We start from the raw sequence: 23,040 nt of genomic DNA on the forward strand, positions 1-23,040 counted from the left end.
AAACTGAGTCTTAGATGGTGTATTGCTGTTAAGTATTGACCTGTTTAGGGTGAGTTGATTTATAATTACTCTGCCCAATACTTTATAGAACATCATAGGAATATAATGATATGACATTGCAGTGTTTACATAACAGTATTAAATAGTAAGGAAGTCTAATTAACAGTTAATAGGACTGTGGTTTTTACCTTGAAAGGTACTCCTTAAAGATATAAAATAGAAATTCAGGCTATGATAAAATGAATTTGGTAATTACCACAAACAGTAGACAAGTCAGAAATTGAACTGTCCTAATAATGATTTTGAAAACTTCATCTTTTTAAGTTTATTGTGGAAAACTTCAAACATATATAAAAATGGGGGAGAATGGAATAATAGAATAACTTCTACATACTCATTATCCAGTTTCAACAATTGCCAACTGATGGCCAATCTCATTTAATCTATACCCCCATGCATTCTTTGCTCCCACCCCAGCAAACTTCAGACATATCACTTCATGTATAAAAGTTCAGAATGTGTAGCTAAAACAGGACATTAAAAAACTAACCACAGTATCATTATTATATACACACAAACCCACAATTCCTTAATACCATCAAATATGCATTCAGTAGTCACATTTTCTGATCTCACATGATTTTGACAGTTTATTCAAATAGGGATCCATTAAAGTCCATAAATTGCAATTGATTAATGAGCTTTGTAAGTCTCTTAATTTATATGTTCTTTTGAATCTTTCCCGTTTCTCCTCGCGCTGGGTTCTATGCTGACAGCTCAGAGGCCTGGAGCCTGCTTCGGATTCTGTGTCTCCCTCTGCCCTCCCCTGCTTGTACTCTGTCTTGTCTGTAAAAAATAAACATTGAATAAAATGAAACTAAATTTTATCTACTTAGAGATACTGCTGCCTACATTTAAAGAGAGGTAGGGAGGAGTGCCTGGCTGGCTCAGTCTGAGCGTGTAACTCTTGATCTCAGGGTTGTGGTTCGAACCTCACATTAGGTATAGAGATTACTTAAATTTTTTTTTGAAAAATAGAGGTAGGAAAGACTCAAATGATGAGCCAATATGCTGGCATGTCAATCTTTTATTTTCTAACCTATAACTGATACTAGTCTTTAAATGGGAGAAAGTTGAGGACTCCTCTATAATGTACCTGTGATCCCTAACCTTGTGAGGTTTTTTGTTTTTTGGCTTTGTTTTCATAGGCAAGAAGGGAAGGTAACTCTCTTTACAGTGTAGTGAAAAAGAGAAGATAAGCTTGTTTGTGATTTAAGTGTGAAGTTTTCAGAAACTACTGAAAGTGCAGTGAGACCATATGGGGAGTGTGGGGGTGGTTCTTACCTGGCTGCACACTGGAATCACCTGGAAAGCTTGGCAGTTCTTCTCTGGCATCACCCCTGGAGTTTCAGATGATAGTTTTAGAACTTCTGCCTGCCCCCCCCCAGGAGATTCTAAGGTGTAGTCAGGGTTGAGAACCACTAATCTAGAGACTCTGTACATTAGTACAGAGCAAAACTGTGTGTACTGACTTGCAACCTTTGCATGTAATGATTATTTGGCAAACAAAACTACCATCTCTCTTTCAGGGGAAGGCAGAACTTCCTAGTTATAGTCGTGGTCCTAGAAGCAGCAGCATTCTAATGGGATGATAATTCCATGGAAAATCTAGCAAGACCACAATTTACCTCAACCTTCATAAGCAAGAATAGAGTAAGGTTTTAAGAAAAATTGGTCATGTTTACTGCATGGTCAAAGTTTTAAACTGTGGGTTCTGTGCTACCCTGAATACTGTGGGCAGCCCTCCTGTACCACTAGAACTGTATGTTGTTTGCTATGTGCCCTCATTTATTCATCCAGGATAACCTCTTGGGAACCCATCCTCACTTACACAACCTGATGCCTAGGAAACTGAGCTTTACCACTACCCTAGCTGGGTAGAAGAGGGCTAAGCACTGATCGACAGCTTACCTATAGGCAAATGACTTGAGTTTGCATAAAAATCAGCTTGGGCAGTGAAATTCTGTATAGAAAAATCCAAATTAGGGAGCAACAATTAAAGTAAGCTAGTCTGTTTTATGAAGGGAGTACAGGAGACTGCAGCGAGGAGCAGAGGTATGATGAGAGTGATCCTTTGTGTCTAGGGGAGTTGATAGGATAGTACTGATTTCTAGAACAGCTGCCAGCTTCTTTTTCAAAACCCTAAGTGGCCTTTCAGTGAACTCCCTTTATTTTGAGGTAATTTGAGTTTCCAGTCCTTGCAACCCAAAAAATCACAGAAGGTGTCAGTATGTTTTTAATATTTTTTTTAATTTTTTTAATGTTTATTTTTGAGACAGAGACAGAGCATGAACGGGGGAGGGTCATAGAGAGAAGGAGACACAGAATCTGAAACGGGCTCCAGGCTCTGAGCTGTCAGCACAGAGCCTGACGCGGGGCTCGAACCCACGGACCGTGAGATCATGACCTGAGCCGAGGTCGGACGCTTAACCGACTGAGCCACCCAGGAGCCCCTGTTTTTAATATTTAAAGGAAACCAAATATATCAGAAGATTACAAGTAAGCCACTGCAAGTCAAATCAATAGTTTTGATAGTGTAACAACATCCCCTCCACAAGTGAAAACTGTATATTAATCCTTAAAAGAAGGTAGTGGATTCTCACTAGGTGTGTGGACATAGAGGGTGGGTCTCCCTAGGGAGGTAGTTCTTGCCTGGCTGTATGTTCAAATCACCTGGAAAGCTTAACAGTTCTGCCTTGGCATCACCCCCAGAATTTCAGATGATAGTTTTAGAACCCTCCACACCCCCAGATTTTAGGATGTAGTTAGGGTTGAGAACCACTAGAGACTAATGGTATATTAGTCTGGACTTGGAAGTAAGAACTGAATGTTTTCTTGGTGAATCTTTGTTCCAGTTAGTTGAGTATTTTAAGGATTTTTTTTTTTTCTCTAAAGTGAATCCTCATCCGAGGACTTTTATGCGTGTGTGTATTTAAGAAAAAATACCCAACGTGCTAGTTTGTGAATGGTATGAGGGTGTTGTATTGCACTCAGCCTTCAACACTTTAGGAATAATTGCCCGGGTGTGATCTATTTAGAAATATTGTTTGACAGCACTAACTTCACTTCATCTTGCTTTGTTCTAGTTATTTAAATTTAATGAGTTTTATGGGTTACAGGTGAGAGACTTAATTATTACCTTCATTTGGTTTAGGACATACATGACTTATGCTCAGTCTTAAAGCATTTTTACAAATGAACAATCACATAGCCTTTATTTTTTAAGACTAGGCCCCAAAACTATTTTTTAATTAACTAATTTATTATTTTTTGAGAGCGCACACGAGAGCAAGCGGGGGAGGGGCAGGGAGAGAAGGAGAGAGAATCCTAATCTGATGGCACAGAGCCTCATGCTGGGCTTGAACTCACCAACCATGAGATCATGACCTGAGCTGAATCAAGAGTCGGATGCTTGGGGCACCTGGGTAGCTCAGTCGGTTAAGCGTTAAGTGTCCGACTTCAGCTCAGGTCATGATCTCACAGCCCATGAGCTTGCCAAGCCCCGCGTTGGGCTCTGTGCTGACAGCTCAGAGCCTGGAGCCTGCTTCGGATTCTGTGCCTCCCTCTCTGCCCCTCCCCTGCTCATGCTCTGTCTCTTTCTGTCTCAAAAATAAATAAAAACACACACACACACAAAAGAGTCGGATGCTTAACCAACTGAGCCACCCAACGACCCTGGCCCCAAAACTTTCTATTCACATAGTTTGCTACAAGGTGAGAAAACCATGGTTTTCTTGGAGCAGCCACTAGTCCAGCACCAAGATAAGCATAGTCCCTGCTACCTGTGATGGAGGGAGATGAAGCTCTAAAACAAGCTTGTTTTAGCATGAATTTTTTTTTGAAAAATTTATGGTCAAGTTGGCTCACATACATTGTAGTCTTGAATTCAGGAGTAGATAGATTTCTGTGATTCATCACTTACATACAACACCCAGCTCTCATCCCAAAAAGTGCCTTCAATGTCCAGCACCCATCAACCTTCCCCCCCCCCCCCCATCAACCCTCAGTTTTCTCTGTAGTTAAGAGTCTCTTATGGTTTGCCTCCCTCTCTGTAACTTATTTTTCCTTCCCTTCCCCTATGGTCTTCTGTTAAGTTTCTCAAGTTACACATTTGAGTGAAAACGTGATAATTGTCTTTCTCTGACTTCACTTAGCAGAATACCCTCTAGTTCCATCCACATTGTTGCAAATGGCAAGATTTCATTCTTTTTCATTGCCAAGTAGTATTCCATTGTATAATATATACCTTTATCCATATAAATATATGGATATTTATATGGATATAAATGGATATATATATGGATATATATAAATATAAATATATGGATATATTTCCATATATACATATATGGAAATATATAAATATATTTCCTTTATCCATTCAAGCATGATATTTTTTCCCTTCTAAAACACAGTTCATAAAACGCCCAAAGTGCTTACTGTTTCTGTACCTACACCAAGTGGAACCCTCATGGAAACTGCCCCCTGCCTGGCGTCTTTTCAGGACTCAAGTCTCGCTCTTCCTATGGACAAGTGTGGCATCCGCTTGGATAAAAGAAATGACCTCAAAACCAAAATGAGTCTGTGCCATTAAAGTGAGGCTTGGCTACCTAGGTGGTGGGCGTGACTTTTTTTTGTTTGTTTGTTTCTTAGCCCAAATTAGAGGAGGATGATAAATTATGTGCACCTAGAAGACATGATGGTAATGTTTAAATTTGAAAACCCGGGCGGGGAAGGCTTTGAATGCGGTTGTGAATGAGCGGCCTATCGCTTTCTTTCACTTGACAGACTCCGTGCCAGCTCTACCACGCGTTCCTCTCCCGCCTTACACTCTCTGAGGCGCCCGCCGTTCTGTACGGAAACATGGCGCCGCCCTGCGTGGGGCGGGCACCTCCAGGTCCCGAGCCACCGCCCACTGTGCCCCCTCCGCAGACCCGGAGCCCACCTCTCGCATCTACATACGGAAACAGGGCGCCTCCTAGATTGAACCACCTCTCACTAAGCACCCTGGGTCCGGACAGGGCCGCGCCTCCCGCCTTTCCGTACAGAAACATGGCGCCGCCCTGCGTGGGGCGGGCGCCTCCCGGCTAAAAGGCTGCCTCCCCCTTCCCGACGCTTGAGGAACGGCCGCTTTGGCCGCTACCCACCGGAGTCGGGTAGGGAGGACGGCCCTCAGCGCGGCGAGGGATGCGGCCTCGGAAGGACAGAGGCTGAAGCGTCCCGTGCTCGCCGCTCATCGCTCCGCGCCTCCTCCCGCCTCATTCCCGGCCCGAGCGGCAGGAGGGAGCACGCCGACTCCGCGGCAGGTGAGGGAAGCGGGCGCGGAGGCTGGCAGCCCTGCGGGGCCCGCACGGGAGGCGTGAGGTGGAAACCACAGGCATTTCTTCGCCTCCTCCGGGGAGGTCGGGTCCCGGTGCTGTCGGGTGGAGGCGACGGAGTGGCAGGGACGGCGGCGTGTTGCGGCGTAGGACGGCCTTTGTCCCACCCCTCGAGGCCGTGCTCAAAGCGCACCCCGCTTCCATCGCTTGCTGCTGGCCCGCCACTCCCTCGCCGGCCTGAACAGTTGTTTACAACGGAATCTGGACGCTGAGAGTGAGTGACACTGGGTGCCAGAGGAAGCGGTTCCCGGCATCGGTGGACAGACCCCCTTTACTTTGCTGAAAGACCCTTTCTGGTGGGGAGTCTCTTGTGGCAGCTGGGGCCCGGCATGTAGCTCGGATAGAAGGTCTCTAGGGCAAGTGCGAGAATCCTCCTGCCCTCGGTTCCCTTCTGAGGCGGAGCAGGAGTTAGTGATTGTTGAATGAATGAGCACGCTGTAAGCAATAAATGGTTCCTTGCTGCATCCTGTAGCCCTATAAATATAGCTTCCATTTGTGGAAAGCTTGTAGTGTGCCAGCTGCTGTTATGCACGTTCTGTCGTGTGATCTTCCCCCAAATCGAAGAAGTGGGTAGCTGCATTTTACAGATGAGGAAACTGAAGTTTCACAGTTAGCAAAGAGCCAGAATCGGAACCCAGGTATGTCTGAGGCCAACGCCCATCCTTCCCACACACGCTGACATCACAGAGATGACACAGCTGTCAACAAACACTTAACTGGGTATCTGTTTGGAAGATATACGGATGGAGCGTATGTGGGAAATATGGTTGGTCTTGGGCATTAAGAAGTTAAAAATCTAGGTGAAGAGTTTTGTTGTTGTTGTTGTCGTTGTTTTTAATAAAACTAGCAATTTTCCAATCTTGCCCCAACTCATCTTTCCCTCTTCATCACCTGCCACTTGTTCTTCTGTTTATTTTCGTGTGCCTTCACGTGTGCCCTTTGAGTGAAATGCTTCCCTTTTCACCTTCTCTCCCACTCCGGACATATTTTAATTGGACGAAATCCTGCTCTTTTCAAAAAAAAAAAACAAAAAAAAAAAAACAGCTCAAATGTCACCTTTTCCGGGAAGGTTATCCCAACTCCTTACAGGCAGAATCAGTTTCTCCCTCTACTATGTTCCCCTAGTGGTTTCATAATGCCATCAAGGCTTCAGTTTCGCTCTGTTTCCTTGTAAGCATGTCTCCCCCTCCAGACCTATTTAAATAAGTATATTTTGAATTGGATCTAAGGCTATGGTGCATGCTAGACACGCAGCAACTAGCCCTACAAGAGTTCAGAGAAAGGTGCACGCACTGTGGGGAAGTGTCCTAAGAGGAGTAGGACTTGAGCAGAATCTTAAAAGGATGGGGTTAGTTTACTGAGCTGAGTATTAGAGACCCAGAAAGCATGCCTTCCTTGCAGAATGAGTTACTTCATCCTTTCTGAGCTCATTCTCAGCATGTGAAGAGGATAAAATTAGAAGTGTATTTGTTTGTCCTTTCTCAGAGAATATGCTGGCAATGTTGTCTTTTGGATCTTGGAGCATTTCCAGAGCCTGATAGGATTTAGGACAGAGGAGATGGGTGTCTGGAGTGGGATGTTGGAAGGTAAGAGGGAACTGTATTAAAGAAACCTTCATATTAATAATACAGGCCTAAAAAAAATAATACAGGCCTGGAAATGTCAATTCCAGTAGCTTCATTCTATTTAATGGAGGGATCTGAAATTTTAGATAATTATATCAAATGATTCTTCTCTGTCTAATGGGCAAAAGAGAGTCTGCCAGACCTTTTCGGAGCTGCCAACATTTCTTTTGATCCCTGGATTACCCTCCAGGTGTATAATAAAGTCTAATTAGCGTTTATGAAAATGTTTTGTGATCTCCAAGTGTTGATGATACAAATGCTAATTATTTGCAGTATTCTTGTGAATGCAGAAACATTGTGTCTGTCTTCTCCCTTAATTAGGAACACCTTAGGAAGAGAAAACTCTAGGAAAAAAACTCGGGGAGAAAAGAACTTGACAAAAACTTGTATGGTAAAAAGAGGCTAGTATTCCAGGCCTTTTTTAACTGGCCCAAACCAACACGTTAAGTATGATTCCTGTTCTAACCAGCAACTAAAAAAATTAAAACCCCACCCAACCCCATACATCGTGGTTGTTTGCAACTTCCTACTTATCATCTTTTCCTGCCGACTGACAAGTTAATAAAAATATTGGCCTCATACGTTATTCCTAAATGCTTCATATGCTTCTCCCTTCTAGGTGTCAGCCCCAGGTATCTTATCCACATAACAGGATCAGAGAACCAGCTCCATGGTCCAGTGTATTCAACTGGAAGCCCAAGTTAAAAGCATGATTTCCAAAAGCTTTTCCTCTCCGCTCTCAGGAAAGAGAGGAAAGAATTGAAGAATTGAATCACTCTTTGATCAAAATAGAAGCAGGCAGTTTATAGTGTTATCTTCCAACAGTGTAAGATCCTGGTTTTGACTTAGGAGTGGGACAAAAATACTCAAACCTGTCACTCTGTCTGAGGTACAGGTCCATGAATTTGATAAATTGTGTCATTTTACAGGTATCTGTTTAATCATTGAGGTAGAATATGATAGCTGGATAAGATCTTTGCAAGCCCACTCATTATTACACATGAGAAATGGAAACCCAAAGAGAATAAATGATTTGCCCAGAGTCAACTGCCAGTTAGTAACAGAGCTAGAACATTTTGGTTCACTTTTTTTTTTCTTTCCTAGGAAAGTGAATAAACTTAATTGAGAATGTCTGAAAACCCTGACAAGCCCAATATAAATGAAGCAGGAGAATCAAAATCAAGTGATTCTGAACAAGGCCTTGAAGATGCTGTGGAAGGTTCTGATGAAGCTTTACAGAAAAATATAAAGTCGGGCCCTCCCAGCACCCAAAGAATGCAAAGACCTCACTGTAAGCAAATTTAACTTTGGTTAGAAGGAATATTATCATTGTTTTTCAGGTGATATTTTGATTAGGCTTCCTTATACTTGTGACCCTGAGCTGGGTTCTTATCATATGAGAACATTGCCAATAACCAGCATTTAAGAATAGCAAGTTTCTCAACTGGCAGCCTAGTCACTTGTGGGTTTTCAGTTGCTTGAGAAATTAAAGTTTTAGAATAATGTCCAGAATATTTCTGTCTTCCTCTAGTGTCAGTGACCTTCCACTTTCTCTGAATTGCTTTGAGAACTAGGAGGGTGGAGTGCAAATTGTAGCTTTAATTAAAAAAGCATTTGAAAAGTCTCAGGCAGGTTCCAGCCAGGACTGTGCTCGTGCAGGCTAAAAAAGGTTTTGAATGTGAGTGAGGTCACCACACCCTAACTTCACTGCCTGGGGGCTTAGTTCCCACGAGGTTGAGGGGATTCAGTTTGCGGAATGTATGGTGAAGTCATTTCAGATCCCTGACTGGGAGCGGGCCTCACTGATGAAAGGGTGGCAATTTCCACAAGTATTCCCAGCAGTTGCCCCAACTCCTGTCTTTTATTAAGAATACTTAAGCTTTTTGAAGTGGGTCCAAAAAATGAAAGTTTTAAGAGGGAGTGTCATAGTCTAAGAATGTCAGTGCTGATGTTATCTCTTTAAAGTGTAGATGATGGGTAGTTCTGCATATTTGAAAGAAGTATGAACATTTTTTGGGTTTGAGGTGTGTTTCTTTTAAAATGTTCAAAGCCCTTCTCAGGTAATTTATTAGTTCCCATAATATTCTTTTCACTTTTATTATTTTTTTAAATTAAGTACACTTAATTACTTAACGTGGGGCTTGAACTCCGACTCGGAGAACAAGAATTACATGCTCTGCTGACTGAGCCAGCCGGGTGCCCCTCAACATAGTATTCTTATAGCAAACATTAGTAGGCCCCATTTTATTGTGGCTTAGTATCACATAGATTTTGATGGATATACTGCTAGGTTCATCCCAGCACATAAAGTGTACAAAGACCTCACTACAAGCAAATACGACCTTTGGTCCTCTTGGTCTCCAATATGTATACTTAGAAAGCTTCTGTTTTCCCATTTTTACTTATTTTTTATTTTTTTACTTTTTATTTATTTGTTTTTAAGATTTTATCTTTAAGTAACCTCTGTACCCGATGTGGGACTCGAACTCACAACTTCGAGATCAAGAGTTGTATGCTCTACTGACTGAGCCAGCCAGGCATCTCTGTTTGTTTGTTTGTTTGTTTGTTTATTGCTTATTATTTATTATTTTTTAAGTAGGCTCCAGGCCTGATGTGGGGCTTGAACTCGCAACTCTGAGATCAAGAGTCACATGCTCTACTGACTGAGCCAGTCAGCCTCCCCTGTTGTCTCATTTTTAAAATGAGGAAAATACACTTATCTCTTAGATGGTTGTAAAGATTAAATGAATTCATGTAAAGCACTTAGAACAATGCTTGGCATCTAATAAATGTTCAATAAATATTGTTAATACTACATGTCATCTGTTGCATTTAAAGATACCAGGACTGATTGCTGTAATATGGATGCAGATGGCCAACATGATGGTTTTATCACTACAGTTCCTGATAAAGGAGGACCTTTGGTTTAGATCTTTAGTCATTCTTTAATTGATGGCTTTGCCTTTGGCATCCTGTCAGTCTAATGGCATGACTCCAAATTAATATCAAGCCAACACTAGACTACATTCATTATCTTCGACTGTATGTAGGTATGTCCTTAAGGCAAGAGTCCTTACGCTGGGACCCATGATTAAGTGTTAGGGGATCCAGGAACAGCCAAAAAAGTTTATCAACATTTGTGTGCATATGCATTTTTCTAGGAAGAAGGTTATGGAAGATTTAATTAAATTCTCATAGAAGTCCATACCAAAACAGAATATAAAATCAGTGCCCTAAAATATTCCTCTGGCTTCCTTGCTCTTTCTCCTTATAATAATAGGTAGGCACAGGGCTGTGGTAAAGCTCAGGCCCCACAGCCTGGGGGCCACATCAAGAAGCATCACTGTACATGTACAGCATAAATAAGAATTTATAAAGTATGAAATCATCTCTACAGACTTTTTTTCCAAACTGTGTAAATGAGTAGCTACTGAGTTTCTAGTAACTCTAAAAAATCCCTTCTGGAATTCTACAAATTAAAATGTAAATAGCAAAGAGACAACCTTTAGTCTTGCAAGTTATAATAGAGTAATATTTTAAGGGTAGAATTGCTATTGGTAACTATGATGTTGTGATTAATAATAAGAAATATATTTGGTCTTTGTCCAGTTTCTGACAAAGAGCGCCTTTGGAATTTCCTAAGTGCTATAAGTGTGTCTTTTGTTATGTTAATGAGGCGACTTTTGGAAAGCACCTAGGTAACCTAATGATGGGGGCTGGTTGCCAGGGGACCCAGCCCTGTGATTAGAGGGTTGGAACTTTCAGTCCCATCCCCCAGCCTTCAGCATGGGGAGAGGAGGGGGTTGGAGGTCGAATCAATTGCCCCTGGCCAGTGATTTAATCAATCATGCCTATATAATGAAGCCTCCATAAAAACCCAAAAGGACTGTGTTTGGAGAGCTTCCAGGTTGGTGAATACACAGTGGGTGGTGCTGGGAGAGTGGTGCGCACCCTCAGGGCGGGGAAGCCCTGCACCCTTTCCCCATACTTTGCCCTTATGCATCTCTTCATCTGGCTGCTTCTGAGTTATATCTTTTTATACTAAACCAGTAAACCTGGTAAGTAGAATGTTTCTCTGAGTTCTGGGAGCCACTGTAGCAAATCAAACCCAAGGAGGGAGTCATCAGAACCTCTGGTCTATAGCACCCATGACCGCCTGGATTTGCAACTAGGGCAGTTTTGTAGAACTGAACCCTTAACCTGTGGGGTCTGACAGTATCTCCAGGTAGATAGTGTCAAAACTCAATTGAATTGTAGGACACCCAGCTGGTTTCTGACAACTGTTTGGTAGTGTTGGGGGGAAGCACCTCACCCCGCCCCTGTACACATTGGGATTTGGGTGCAGAACCTTCAGTAAGTGATATAGAATATTGAAAAAGGACGAGTGGCTTCCTTGTAGGAATTGGCTGGCACTAGTCTGAGATGGTGCTTTGATTCTAAAAGATAATCTGTTCTGTAAACATAGAGATGTTTACATCTCTAAAAGTAAAGATCAGTGAGCTGCAAATTAATGTCTCCCCTGAGATTCTCTACTTCCATATACTCTGCTCACAAAGCCTGTTCTGTTCTGGTGTTTAATCACCTTTTGACCAGTAGAAGATGCTGTAATCAGATGAAAAACTTCACATTGTTATCCCAGTTAATATTTGCCATTTAGCGTTTTGGTTTATTAAATCAGGTCTTTGTGAGTTTAATTAGTATATCCCAGTCATCCTTAGATAAATGGATGGCACAAGTTCTTAATTTTTTTTTAAGCCTATTTATTTAGGTACTCTCCACACTCAGTATGGGGCTTGATCTCGCAACCCCGAGCCAGCCAGCTGCCCGTAAGTTATTACATTTTTTAAAAATGTTTATTTTTGAGAGAGAGAGATAGATAGTGGGAGCAGGGGAAGGGCAGAGAGAGAGAGACACACACAGAATCCGAAGCAGGCTCCTGGCTCTGAGCTGTTAGTACAGAGCTTTACACAGGGCTCGAACTCATGAGTGGTGAGATCATGACTTGAGCCCAAGTCGTACGTTTAACCGACTGAGCCACCCAGGTGCCCCTAAGTTCCTATATTTTTAAAGCTCATGACTAGACTTTGAGTTGTAGTGTCTCTGTGTTTAGTCAGTGAGTCAGTATTTATTGAATGCGGGGTGCCCGGATGGCTCACTCGGCTCTTGATTTCAGCTCAGGTAATGATCCCAGGGTAGTGAGATCGAGCCCCGCATCAGGCTCCTTGCTAGACAGTGCTGGGCATGGAGCCTGCTTAAGATTCTCTCTCTCTGCCTCCCCCTCTGCCCTTCCTCCACTTGCGCGCTCTCTCTTTCTCTCAAAAACAATATTTTTTTCTATTGAATGAATATTATGTATCAGGGATACAGCAGTGAGTCAGGCCTACAAGGTCTCTTACCTCATGGAGCTTGCAGTGTAGTGAAGAAGACAAAATAACAAGCAATTTCTACAGTGCAGTAAGTTCTGTGGATAAACTTTACCCTTGCTTCACTATGCTCCCTCTATAGTAGTTTTGGGTGACATTTGCCATCTGCCATCCATAAATGTCCAACCACTTGTCTGACTAGAAGCATATCTTTAGAGTGTATGGACTTCTCAGATTACAGAACAACTCAGTAAGGAAAGGTAGAGAGTAGGAACATTCTGAATTAGGTTTTCATTTTATTTTGAATCTATTCACCAGCTTCCCAAAGGGCATGTTTACTTGGTTTTCAGTTTCTTTAACAGGGTATCAGTGCACAAATGCTATAAGGGAATCAGCAGCAGCTTTAGCTTTATATTGCATAGTAAAATAAATTCCAGGGTAAAATACATGTGACCTTACCATTTTTTATGGCTCTTATTACAACTCTTCACAGGTTCTCTTCACAAGTTGAAGTGAAACCATGTTGTCCACTAAATTGTATCTTTGTGTTCTCATGAAATTGGTAAATTTGAGAATTCTCAAAACAAAACAAAAAATCCCACCCAGAACCCTGTAATTAGTATGCAGTGACCAGTTTCTGTGTATGTAGACCTGTAACCTATCCTGATCCTATCTTAGAATTGTAGCTTTTAGCTTTTTTGATCAGGTATCCTTCATTAATAAGTTTGATTAAGTAGTCTCTAACTTGGACAGCTCTGTAAATTTTCTTCTTCCTGGTGTCTCATGTTCTTGGCACTTGGTACAAGCTGTTTTATCGCAAGTGTGCCCCAAATCATGAGAACACACTTGTGTGTAATTTGGAAGAGTCTCATCTTCTATGGAACATTCCTTTGGTTTTACTGTCTTCTTTTTGCATATTAGGAAATAATGGCTGTGGAAGATTTAAAATGACTTGTTCAAGGTCACATTCAAGAGTCTGCAGGGAGCTGAAATTCTTCCTTCCTCTGTCCCTTGTGTTTCATGACTAGGTAGCATAAAAACACTGTGTATTTATCATTACCCAAATGCCCTAAATTGTTGAAAAATGGTAAATTAATTGTGAAAACTTGGCGTGTTTCTATTATTTTCATAAATTTAAGATGATTAGACATTTGAAGATTTTTGCAAAACCAGGGTCAAAACCAAACTTGGAAGCCCTGATGATGGGGCTTTTTTTTTTTTTTTTTTAATGTTTATTTATTTTTGAGAGAAAGAGAGAGATCCCTAGAGGGGGAGGGGCAGGGAGAGGGGGACAGAAAATCCAAAGGGGTCTCTGGGCTGACAGCAGTGAGCCCGATACAGGGCTTCAACTTATGAACTGTGAAATCATGACTTGAGCTGAAGTTGGACGCTCAACCGACTGAGCTACCCAGGTGGTCCTTCTGAATCTTTTTTAATTTTTTTTTTTTAATGTTTATTCATTTTTGAGACAGAGACAGAGCATGAGCGGGGGAAGGTCAGAGAGAGAGGGAGACACAGAATCTGAAACAGGCTCCAGGCTCTGAGCTGTCAGCACAGAGCCTGACGCGGGGCTTGAACTCATGGACCGCGAGATCATGACCTGAGCCAAAGTCGGACACCCAACTGACTGAGCCACCCAGGTGCCCCTGAATCTCTTTTTAAGAGATAAGAACTTGGCATGCCTGGCTTGCTCAGTTGGTGGAGTGCATTACTCATGATTTCAGGGTTGTGAGTTTGAGCCCCACATTGGGTGTAGCGATTACTTTAAAAAAAAAAAAATCTTAAAAGGGATAAGAACTCTATGCAGTTTAATAATTCCTGACGTTTGATGTTGATATATCACAGTGAAAGTTCCATTTTCTGATACATGGTAACAGAAAATATTAGCTTGAATAAATTTAATAGTATTTAATAGTATATATAGTATATAGTATATATATATAGCAAATTCCTGCTAAATGTCTTTGAATTTTTTTTAGTTTATCTATTAAAAATTTTTTTTAATGTTTATTTATTTTTGAGATAGAGAACATGATCAGGGGAGGGGCAGAGAGGGAGAGAGAGAGAATCCCAAGCAGGCTCTGTGCTGTCTGTGCAGAGCCTGATGTGGAACTGAAATCCGAAGATTAACTGGCTGAGCCACTCAGGCTCCCCTGAATTTTTTTTTAAGTTTATTTTTTGAGAGAGGGCACAAGCAGAGCAAGAGCCGAGAGAGAGAGAGAGAGAGAGAGAGAGAGAGAGAGAGAGAGAGAATGAATGCCAAGAAGGCTCCGCACCACCAGCGTAGAGCTCAATGTGGGGCTTGAACTCACAAACCGTGTGATCATGACCTGAGCCAAAACCAGGAATCCGATGGTCAACCAAGTAAGCCCCCAAGTGCCCCCCACCTTTGAATTTTTAATCAACTTTATTGAGGTAGAATTTATATATAATAAAATTCCATTTTAAGCATGTAATTTGAGTTTTGACAAATGCATTTACAGTTGTGTCGCTACTACCACAGTCCTGCCCCTTGACAGTGAATCTTTCCCACTGTCTTCTGGCCTTTGGCAGCCACTTACTTTCTATCTCTATAATTTTGCCCTTTTTATGATTTCAAATAAATGGAACCATACTGTATATAGTCTCTTATCTGACTCTTTAACTTGGGATAATGCTTTTAAGATTCATCTGTGTTTTTGCATGTATCAGTTTCTTCCTTTGTTATTGCTGGGTAGTGTTCCATTGTATGGTTATACTATTTATTCATTCTGCAGTTGATTGACATTTGGATTAGTTCTAGATTTTGCCTGTTATGAAGAATGCTGCTATTAACATTTGAGTACAGGTCTTCATAGGGCCATAGTTTTCTTGTGTAAAGACCTAAGAGTGGGATTGCTGGGTCATGTGATAAGTGTATGTTTTACTCTATAAGAAACCAAGAGATTGTTTTCCAAAGTGACTGTACCATTTTTTATTTCTACTGTTTGAGAGTTCCAACTGCTCTGCCGCTATGTCAAGACTTGGTATGATCAGTCTCTTTAATTTTGGCCATTCTAGTATGTATGTAGTGGTATCTCAGTGTGGGTATTTTTTTTTTTTTAATGTTTATTTATTTTTGAGAGAGACAGAGTGTGAGCCGGGGGAGGGACAGAGAGAGAGGGAGACAGAATCTGAAGCAGGCTCCAGGCTCTGAGCTGTCAGCACAGAGCCTGACCCAGGGCTCAAACTCAAGAACCATGAGATCATGACCCGAGCTGTCAGACGCTTAACTGAGCCACGCAGGTGCCCCTCAATGTGGTTTTAATTTGCATTTCCCTGATTATAAAATAAAAGGAAAAACCTACAATTTTCCACCTGTGTGGGGCAAAACCCAGTCCTTCCTCCTGTGTTTTTCTCCCGGGTGCCTGTGTCTCTTTAGTATTCACATAGAGTAGATCACTTCTGGCCACCAAATGTGTGGGGCCATTTTCCCCCACCAAGTAATTTCCTGTGATACTACCTGAATTCCTATAATTCAACTCAATTCTGACACTATTTATGCAGAGATAACATCAGATCTCACAGGTGAAGGGCTTAGTCCCACACCCATCCCTCCACTTTGGACAATAGTCACAAATCTAGGTTATTACCTGTGCTTTTGACCAACCAGCTATAGATTGGAGATTCTAGCGTCCTTTTCATAAATTCTATTAATTTACTAGAGTGGCTCACAGAACTCAGGGAAACACTTATGTATACCAGTTTATTAAAAGATAAATAAAAGTGAAGAGCTAGATGAAGAAATATATAGGGTGAGGTCTGGGAGGGTCCTGAGTGCAGGAGCTTCTGACCCTATGGAGTTGGGGTGCATCACCCTCCTGGTATGGATGTGTTGGACAACCTGGAAGCTCTCTGAACCCTCTACTATTGGGACTTTATGGAGGCTTCCTCATGTAGGCATGATCAATTATTAACTCCATTTTCAGCCCTAAGTATGGAATCCTCTCTGGAGGATAGGGCTGAAAATTCCAACCTTCTAATCATGGCTTGGTCTTTCTAGTGACCCACCCCCATCCAGAAGCCATCCAGGAGCTCAGAGTCATCTCAGTAGAACAAAATATGCTGCTAGTGCTTATCACTTAGGGATTAAGAAAGGTTTTAGGAGCCCAGTGTTAGGGAGGGGGTCAAAAGCCAAATATTAAAACAAGAGATGCACCCAGTGTTCTTATCACTTAGGAAATTATAAGGGTTCTAGGAGTTTTGTGCCAGGAACCAGGGTCAGAGAACAATATGTATATTTTCCATTATCTCTCACTGATGACTAATGATGTTGAGCATCTGTTCTTGGCCTGTTGTGTATCTATCTGCTTGAGAGAAATGTCCAGACTTTTTGTCTACTTTTTAGTGGTTGTCTATTATTATAAGAGTTCTTAATATGTTCTGGATACAAGTCCTTTATCATATTTGTGTTTTGCATATATTTTCTCCTATCTGGCATGCCTTTTATATTCTTTTTAGGAGTCTTACACAGAACAAAAGTTTTAAATTTTGGTAAAGCACAATTTATCAATTTTTTTCTCTTTTATGTTGAGTTTTTTGTATCTTACTCTAAGAAATTTTGCCTAACTCAAGGTAGATTTCACCTGTGCTTTCTCCTAGAAGTTTTACAGTTTTAGCTCTTGTATTTAGGTCTGTGGTCCATTTTGAATTTGTTTTTTACTTATCTTGTTCAGTAAGGGTTGAGGATCATTCTTTTCCATACAGATAGCTAATTGTGTCAACACCATTTCTTGCTTATTGACCACATGTACACGTATGTGTGTATGTATGTATGTATCAGTCTATTTCTAGGTCCTCTGTTCACTTGCTCTGTATATCTGTCTTCATGCCAGAAACACACTGTCTCAATTGTTGCAGTTTTATTGTAAGTCTCGAAATTAGTTTAAGTCCTGCAACTTTATTCTTTTTTCAAAATAGTTTCCACTTGTCTAGGTCCTGTGCATTTCCATGTAAATTTGAGAATCAGTTTGGCATTTTTTTATTAAGGTTACTTTATTTTGAGAGAGACAGTGAGAGGAGGAGAGAGAGAATCCCAAGCAGGCTCCACACTGTTAGCACAGAGCCCGATGTGGGGCTTGAACTCATGAACTGTGAGATGACCTGAACTGAAACCAAGAGTCTGATGCTTAAGCAACTGAGCTACCCAGACGCCCCTCAGTTTGGCATTTTCAACAAAAAGCCTGCTGGGATTTTAACTGGGATTGTGTTTTATCAGTAGATCAATTTGGCAGAAATAGAAATTCTCAGTATTATGAGGTTGTCAATCTGGGCTCTGATTTTTATATATTCATTATATTTTGCCAATATCCATGGAGCAAATTTTATTTATTTATTTATTTATTTATTTATTTATTTATTTATTTAGTATTTTTATTAATAGTTTGTGGAAATACAGAGAAGGATTTTTGTTGAGTGTTCCCAACTTCCCCTTATGTGACTGGATAAAGATTTTTACCAAACAGGATATGACTAGCTCTTAGATTTGGTTCCTTTTTTGTTGTTGTTTTTTGTGAGTAAAAGAAAAAAGTAAAGAGGAAGGAAAATAATTTTTTACTAACCTAAGATCTTCATAATTGTTAAACCCTGTGCAAACTAGGAAATTATTTATCTCATTTTAAGCCCAGATCTTATCACCATCACAGAAAATTAATATAGTCCTCTTCCAGGTCAGTGCTTTTCAAATTATGGTTATAAAACATTCTTAGTATCCTATACAGGGTAGTGGTTTTAGCATTCTCTGAATAGCACTGGTACCCTAGACTACTTGATGAAATTTTAATTTGACAAGGTTCATTCCTGGCACAGTATTAGTGGTGGAGCAAAATATAAACTGCTGATGGGAGCAAATGAGGAAATCCTAAATCTGGTGTCTCCTTTTTAAAATTTAGGGTAGATAGGGGCGCCTGGGTGGCTCAGTCGGTTAAGCGTCCAGCTTCAGCTCAGGTCATGATCTCACAGTCTGTGAGTTCGAGCCCTGCGCTAGGCTCTGTGCTGACTACGCAGAGCCTGGAGCCTGCTTCGGATTCTGTGTCTCCTTCTCTCTCTGCCCCTCCCCTGCTCATGCTCTGCCTCTCTCTGTCTCAAAAATAAATAAAAACATTAAAAAAAAAATTTTTTTAAATAAAATTTAGGGTAGACAGAAAGCAAAGGGATCAGAAAACAACCCTCAGTGTATTGGGAAATTTGATAGTCTGTGACTTTAAAAGTTTGTCTCCATTTAATTTAATCATTTCCACTGACCAGTCTTAAGTAAAAAGTCCAGATATTTTGAGAGTTGGAAATGGTCTCTGCTTTTGGGACTCCAGGTTAAAAGAAAAATGAAATAGGTAAAATTCTGTTGTTGGAAATTGCCAGAATATTTTCATAAATAGAGGCATAGCTGAAGTTATTAGCTGGTACCAGAACCACTGCCTTCTCCTTACTTTAATAGAAATTTTAATCTAGAGAAGCGAATCTCTTACACTGGGTTTTGTTACAGCTAGTCCTCCTCGATTTGTGACAGTAGAAGAACTTCTAGATACAGCGAAAGGAGTTGCTAACATGGCTCTAGCCCATGAAATTGTAGTAAATGGAGACTTTCGGATTAAACCAGTTGAATTACCAGAAGACAGGTAAGGTGGTTACTGAGTTACCTTGTTTAGTGGAACTCTGCCATTTCCCAATTCTGGAAAGGTCTTCTCCACTTGATGTCAGTATATTCAAATGTATTTTTCCTTTTGTATATAGTTGCTAAAAAAATAAAATGTCTATACTCAGAATTACTAGTGTTTGAAAGTTGATCTCAGGACTACTGCTCCTAAATAAAAGGTCTAGGAAATCTCCTGTGGAAACCTTTCATGTTAGCTTCTCCCTATTGCATAGGGCCTAGTGTCCTATCTTGTGTTTTCATTGTATTGTTTCATTCATTTCTTGTAACTATCACATCATACTATAGTTGTTGGTTTCCTAGTGTTGGTTTACTAGTGTTCTTCACCAGATTATAAACTTTACAAAGACAAAGGATTATGCATTATTCTCTATATCCCTAGCACCTGGTACATATCCTATCAAATCTTAAACTCTATTGATTGTAAAATGTGTCTTTTAAAATGTATTATCATAATAAAAATCATTGCTCATTATAATTGTAAAAGTGCCATCATATGGGGCACCTAGGTGGCTAAGTTGGTTGAGCATCCAACTCTTGATTTTTTGGCTCAGGTCATGATCTATTGGTCTTGATTTTGCTCAGGTCATGATCTGTTGGTCATGAGATCAAGCCCTGTGTTGGGCTCTGCACTGACAGTGGGGAGTCCGCTTGGGATTGTCTCTCTCTCCCTCTCTCTTTGCCCCTCCCCTGCTCATGCGTGTGTGTGCACACATGTTCTCTCTCTCTCTAAATAAATTAATTAATTTTAAAAAAAAGGTGTCATGATAAAGATTGGGATTCTGTTAACCAAGGAGGGAGGAGGAATGACTGCTGGGTTGCCAAGCTATACTGTCGCCCACGTGAGTCTTCTAAATATAACTTTACAAGCATTTCTTATATGTTCTGCAAAGAGAGTACTTTTTCACATTAAGAATGAAGAATTACCTGTTTTGCTCTTACAATATAAAGATTTTTTTTTTTAAGATTTTATTTTTAAGTAATCTCTATATCCAACATGGGGCTCGAACTTCCAACCCTGAGATCATGCTCTACCAACAGCCAGCCAGGTGCTCTTAGAGACCGGTTTTAATGAGATGTTATATGTTAGTTGTTAGTTTGGTACCTAATTCAATAATTGTCTCATATATCATATAGGAATAGGGTATTTTCTAGAAATAAAGTCCTTCAGCCTATATACATGCTGAGTTGTTATCTTAAACTACTTAATCATAAATATCTTAAGAAACTTTCTGGTAACAGGGAAAATTAAGAAAACAGCTCTGAACTTTCCAGTATGCTTTTATCATATGACCCCTTATATGCTATTAATTGGTCTAAAGTCATCTGTGAAATTAGTTGAAAGTTATTCTGTCCAGTGAGGTACTTACTGAAATAAATCACTAAACTAAAAATAGCATATGTGACTGGTATAAGTATATCTGGGAAATCTTTCCTTCATCTAAATTATTTTTAAAATTTCTCACCCTAAACCCATAGAATTTGTGCTTTCGAAAGTGATTCGAGCCTCAAATATTTTGGTTTTTTTTTCTTCCTTTTTTCATTTGCTTCCAGCTTGGAGAAGAGAGTAAAGGATATTGTACATAAAGCTTTTTGGGACTGCTTGAGTGTCCAGCTAAGTGAAGATCCCCCAACATATGACCATGCCATCAAACTTGTCGGAGAAATCAAAGAGGTGAGATGGAGGGCAAATTGTAGTGCTTTTCTGGTGTATTAGGAGTATTCAACCTGTCTTTGTTACTGTGCCAGAAGACTTTAAAGAAATTGAAGGATTGAGAGGTTAACATACCTGCTGAATTGTGGATTAAGACTTTTTTTGGCTTAATGCCTTTTTAAAAATTTCAAACAAGCTGTGATAACCCAAAGGCTTTACTTTTGTAAATGAAGGTTTATATTTTTTAAAACAATTATTTAAAGAAAACAAAAGTTATTTGACCAAGTACAGGTGATTAATAAAAATTTTAATCGGCTTAGATATGTTTAATTTATAATGGCCAAAGAGTGACTCAGTCTGTGGGATAGAGAAGGTATTAAATGGAAGTTAAGACTCTTTCTGCAAATACCTTTAGCAGTAGTTGAAAGAGAAAAATGTATCCATGGAAACTGGCATCTGTATTTGGTTCAGAGGCTCACGTTAATTACTGTGTTTTTTCTCACTTTTAACAGCTTGTTCATCTTTTATCCTGTTGATTGCTACCTAGACCTTAAACAGAAGCTTAAATAGGTCGTCTAAATGATTTGCAAATGGGTGCCTGGCTGGCTCAGTCAGTAGAACATGTAACTCTTGTTCTCAGAGTTGTGAGTTTGAGCCCCGTGTTGGGCTTAGAGCTTACTTAATTAACTTACTTAGTTAAATAAATGAGGGGCACCTGGGTGGCTCAGTTGATTAAGTGTTATGGCTCAGGTCATCTCATGGTTTATGGGTTCAAGCCTCACGTCCGCCCTCTGCACTGACAGCTCAGAGCCTGGAGCCTGCTTCAGATTCTGTGTCTCCCTCTCTCTCTCTGCTGCTCCCCTCCTTGTGCTCTCTCTCAAAAATGAATAAACATTAAAGTAAATAAATAAATGATTTGAAAACATGTTTTTCTATAGATTTGTTAAAAGGTTAAAATGTTTTATAGTTGCAATTGTATTATGGTATTACAGTAACTATTGATAAAGCCTTATTTGGGTAATTGTAAATTCCTTTGTGTATAACGAAAAATGATGTCTGACTAAGAAACTTTGATTAAACTTGGCTGTGCTCTCTCGTAGACTCTCTTATCTTTCTTGCTGCCTGGTCACAGTAGACTGAGAAACCAGATAATGGAAGTCTTAGATCTGGATCTGATCAAGCAAGAAGCAGAGAATGGGGCCTTAGACATTTCCAAGCTGGCAGAATTCATTATTGGCATGATGGGGACAGTGTGTGCACCTGCTAGAGATGAAGAAGTTAAGAAACTAAAGGACATTAAGGAAATTGTGCCCCTTTTCAGGTATGGGGATTGTGTTAATCACCTTCAGTGCACTTAAGATACAGAGCCCGTTTTCAGATTTAGACTTCGAGTGTAGATACTCATGAATTTTTAAAAAGCAAACATTTTTTTTTTTAATACAGAAAAGTAGAAAGAAGGAAAAAAAAATCACCCACGGTTTCACCACCCAAAGGCAAAATCACTGCTAATCATATTGATAATTTAAAAAAAATTTTTTTTATTTTATTTTGAGAGAGAGCTTGAGCAGGGGAGAGGCAGGGAGAGAGAGAATTTCAAGCAGACTCCACACTGTCAACATGGAGCCCAATACGGGGCTCCATTCCGTGAACTGTGAGATCATGACCTGAGCCAAGACCAAGAGTTGGACGCTTAACTGACTGAGCCACCCAGGCACCCCCAACTTATATTATTTTTTAAAACTCTCAAAAAATAAAAAAATAAAACTCTCTATAAGCATTTTCAATGGCTGCAAAATCTTCATTTGCATAGGTATAGTTAACTAGTACTATGTTAAGATGGACAATTAGATTACCTCTAATTATTTACTGTTTAATCCTGCCATGAACATCCTTGTGTACAAAACTTTTTTCTGTATTTTAGGTTATTTCCTAACTATAAGTTCTTAAAGTGGGATTACTGTATCAGAGGATAAGAACAGTTTTAAGACTCTCATTGCATGTTAGCAAGTTGCTTTCCAAAAGTTCCTTTCATTTTCAGCTTCTTTTATATCATATCAATATTTGGTACATATAAAAATGCTATGCATCATGAAGTTACCTCAGGGTTCAGAAAGCATTGAAAAGACCTCCTAAGAAGGGGTGCCTGGCTTGCTCAGTGGGTAGAGCATGTGACTCTTAATCTCGGGGTCCTGAGTTTGAGCCCCACATTGGGTGTGGAAATTACTTAAAAATAAAATCTTAAAAAAAAAAAAGACCTAAAAATTGATTTGTTCACTCATTCAACAAGCTCATA

General features: G+C 40.2%; 1 protein-coding gene and 1 long non-coding RNA gene across 10 annotated transcripts in view; one reads left to right on the forward strand and one right to left on the reverse strand.

Annotated features, from left to right (window-relative positions):
* Positions 1 to 622: 622 nt before the first annotated feature.
* LOC122231352 lies at positions 623 to 5,295 on the reverse strand. The gene is made up of 3 exons (XR_006208554.1): positions 5,208 to 5,295; positions 1,345 to 1,400; positions 623 to 846 (listed from the first exon to the last, which is right to left on the reverse strand). It is a non-coding gene; the product is annotated as an uncharacterized LOC122231352 (long non-coding RNA).
* Positions 5,278 to 23,040, forward strand: part of TCP11L1 (t-complex 11 like 1) — a 32,316-nt gene continuing 14,553 nt past the window's right edge. For 2 of the 9 annotated variants that reach the window (XM_042959164.1, XM_042959168.1), the window contains exons 1-5: positions 5,283 to 5,366; positions 8,168 to 8,354; positions 18,926 to 19,058; positions 20,648 to 20,768; positions 21,848 to 22,068. In XM_042959164.1, coding sequence (XP_042815098.1) covers positions 8,192 to 8,354; positions 18,926 to 19,058; positions 20,648 to 20,768; positions 21,848 to 22,068 — 638 coding nt within the window. In that variant the 5' untranslated portion in view covers positions 5,283 to 5,366; positions 8,168 to 8,191. Of the gene's footprint in view, positions 5,367 to 5,572; positions 5,653 to 5,896; positions 6,077 to 6,101; positions 6,239 to 6,923; positions 7,025 to 8,167; positions 8,355 to 18,925; positions 19,059 to 20,647; positions 20,769 to 21,847; positions 22,069 to 23,040 lie in introns of those variants that run through there. The other 7 variants (XM_042959165.1, XM_042959166.1, XM_007082031.3 and 4 more) reach the window with 7 other exon arrangements.

This window comes from Panthera tigris, chromosome D1 (assembly GCF_018350195.1).
Source record: "Panthera tigris isolate Pti1 chromosome D1, P.tigris_Pti1_mat1.1, whole genome shotgun sequence".
Lineage (NCBI taxonomy): Eukaryota > Metazoa > Chordata > Mammalia > Carnivora > Felidae > Panthera > Panthera tigris.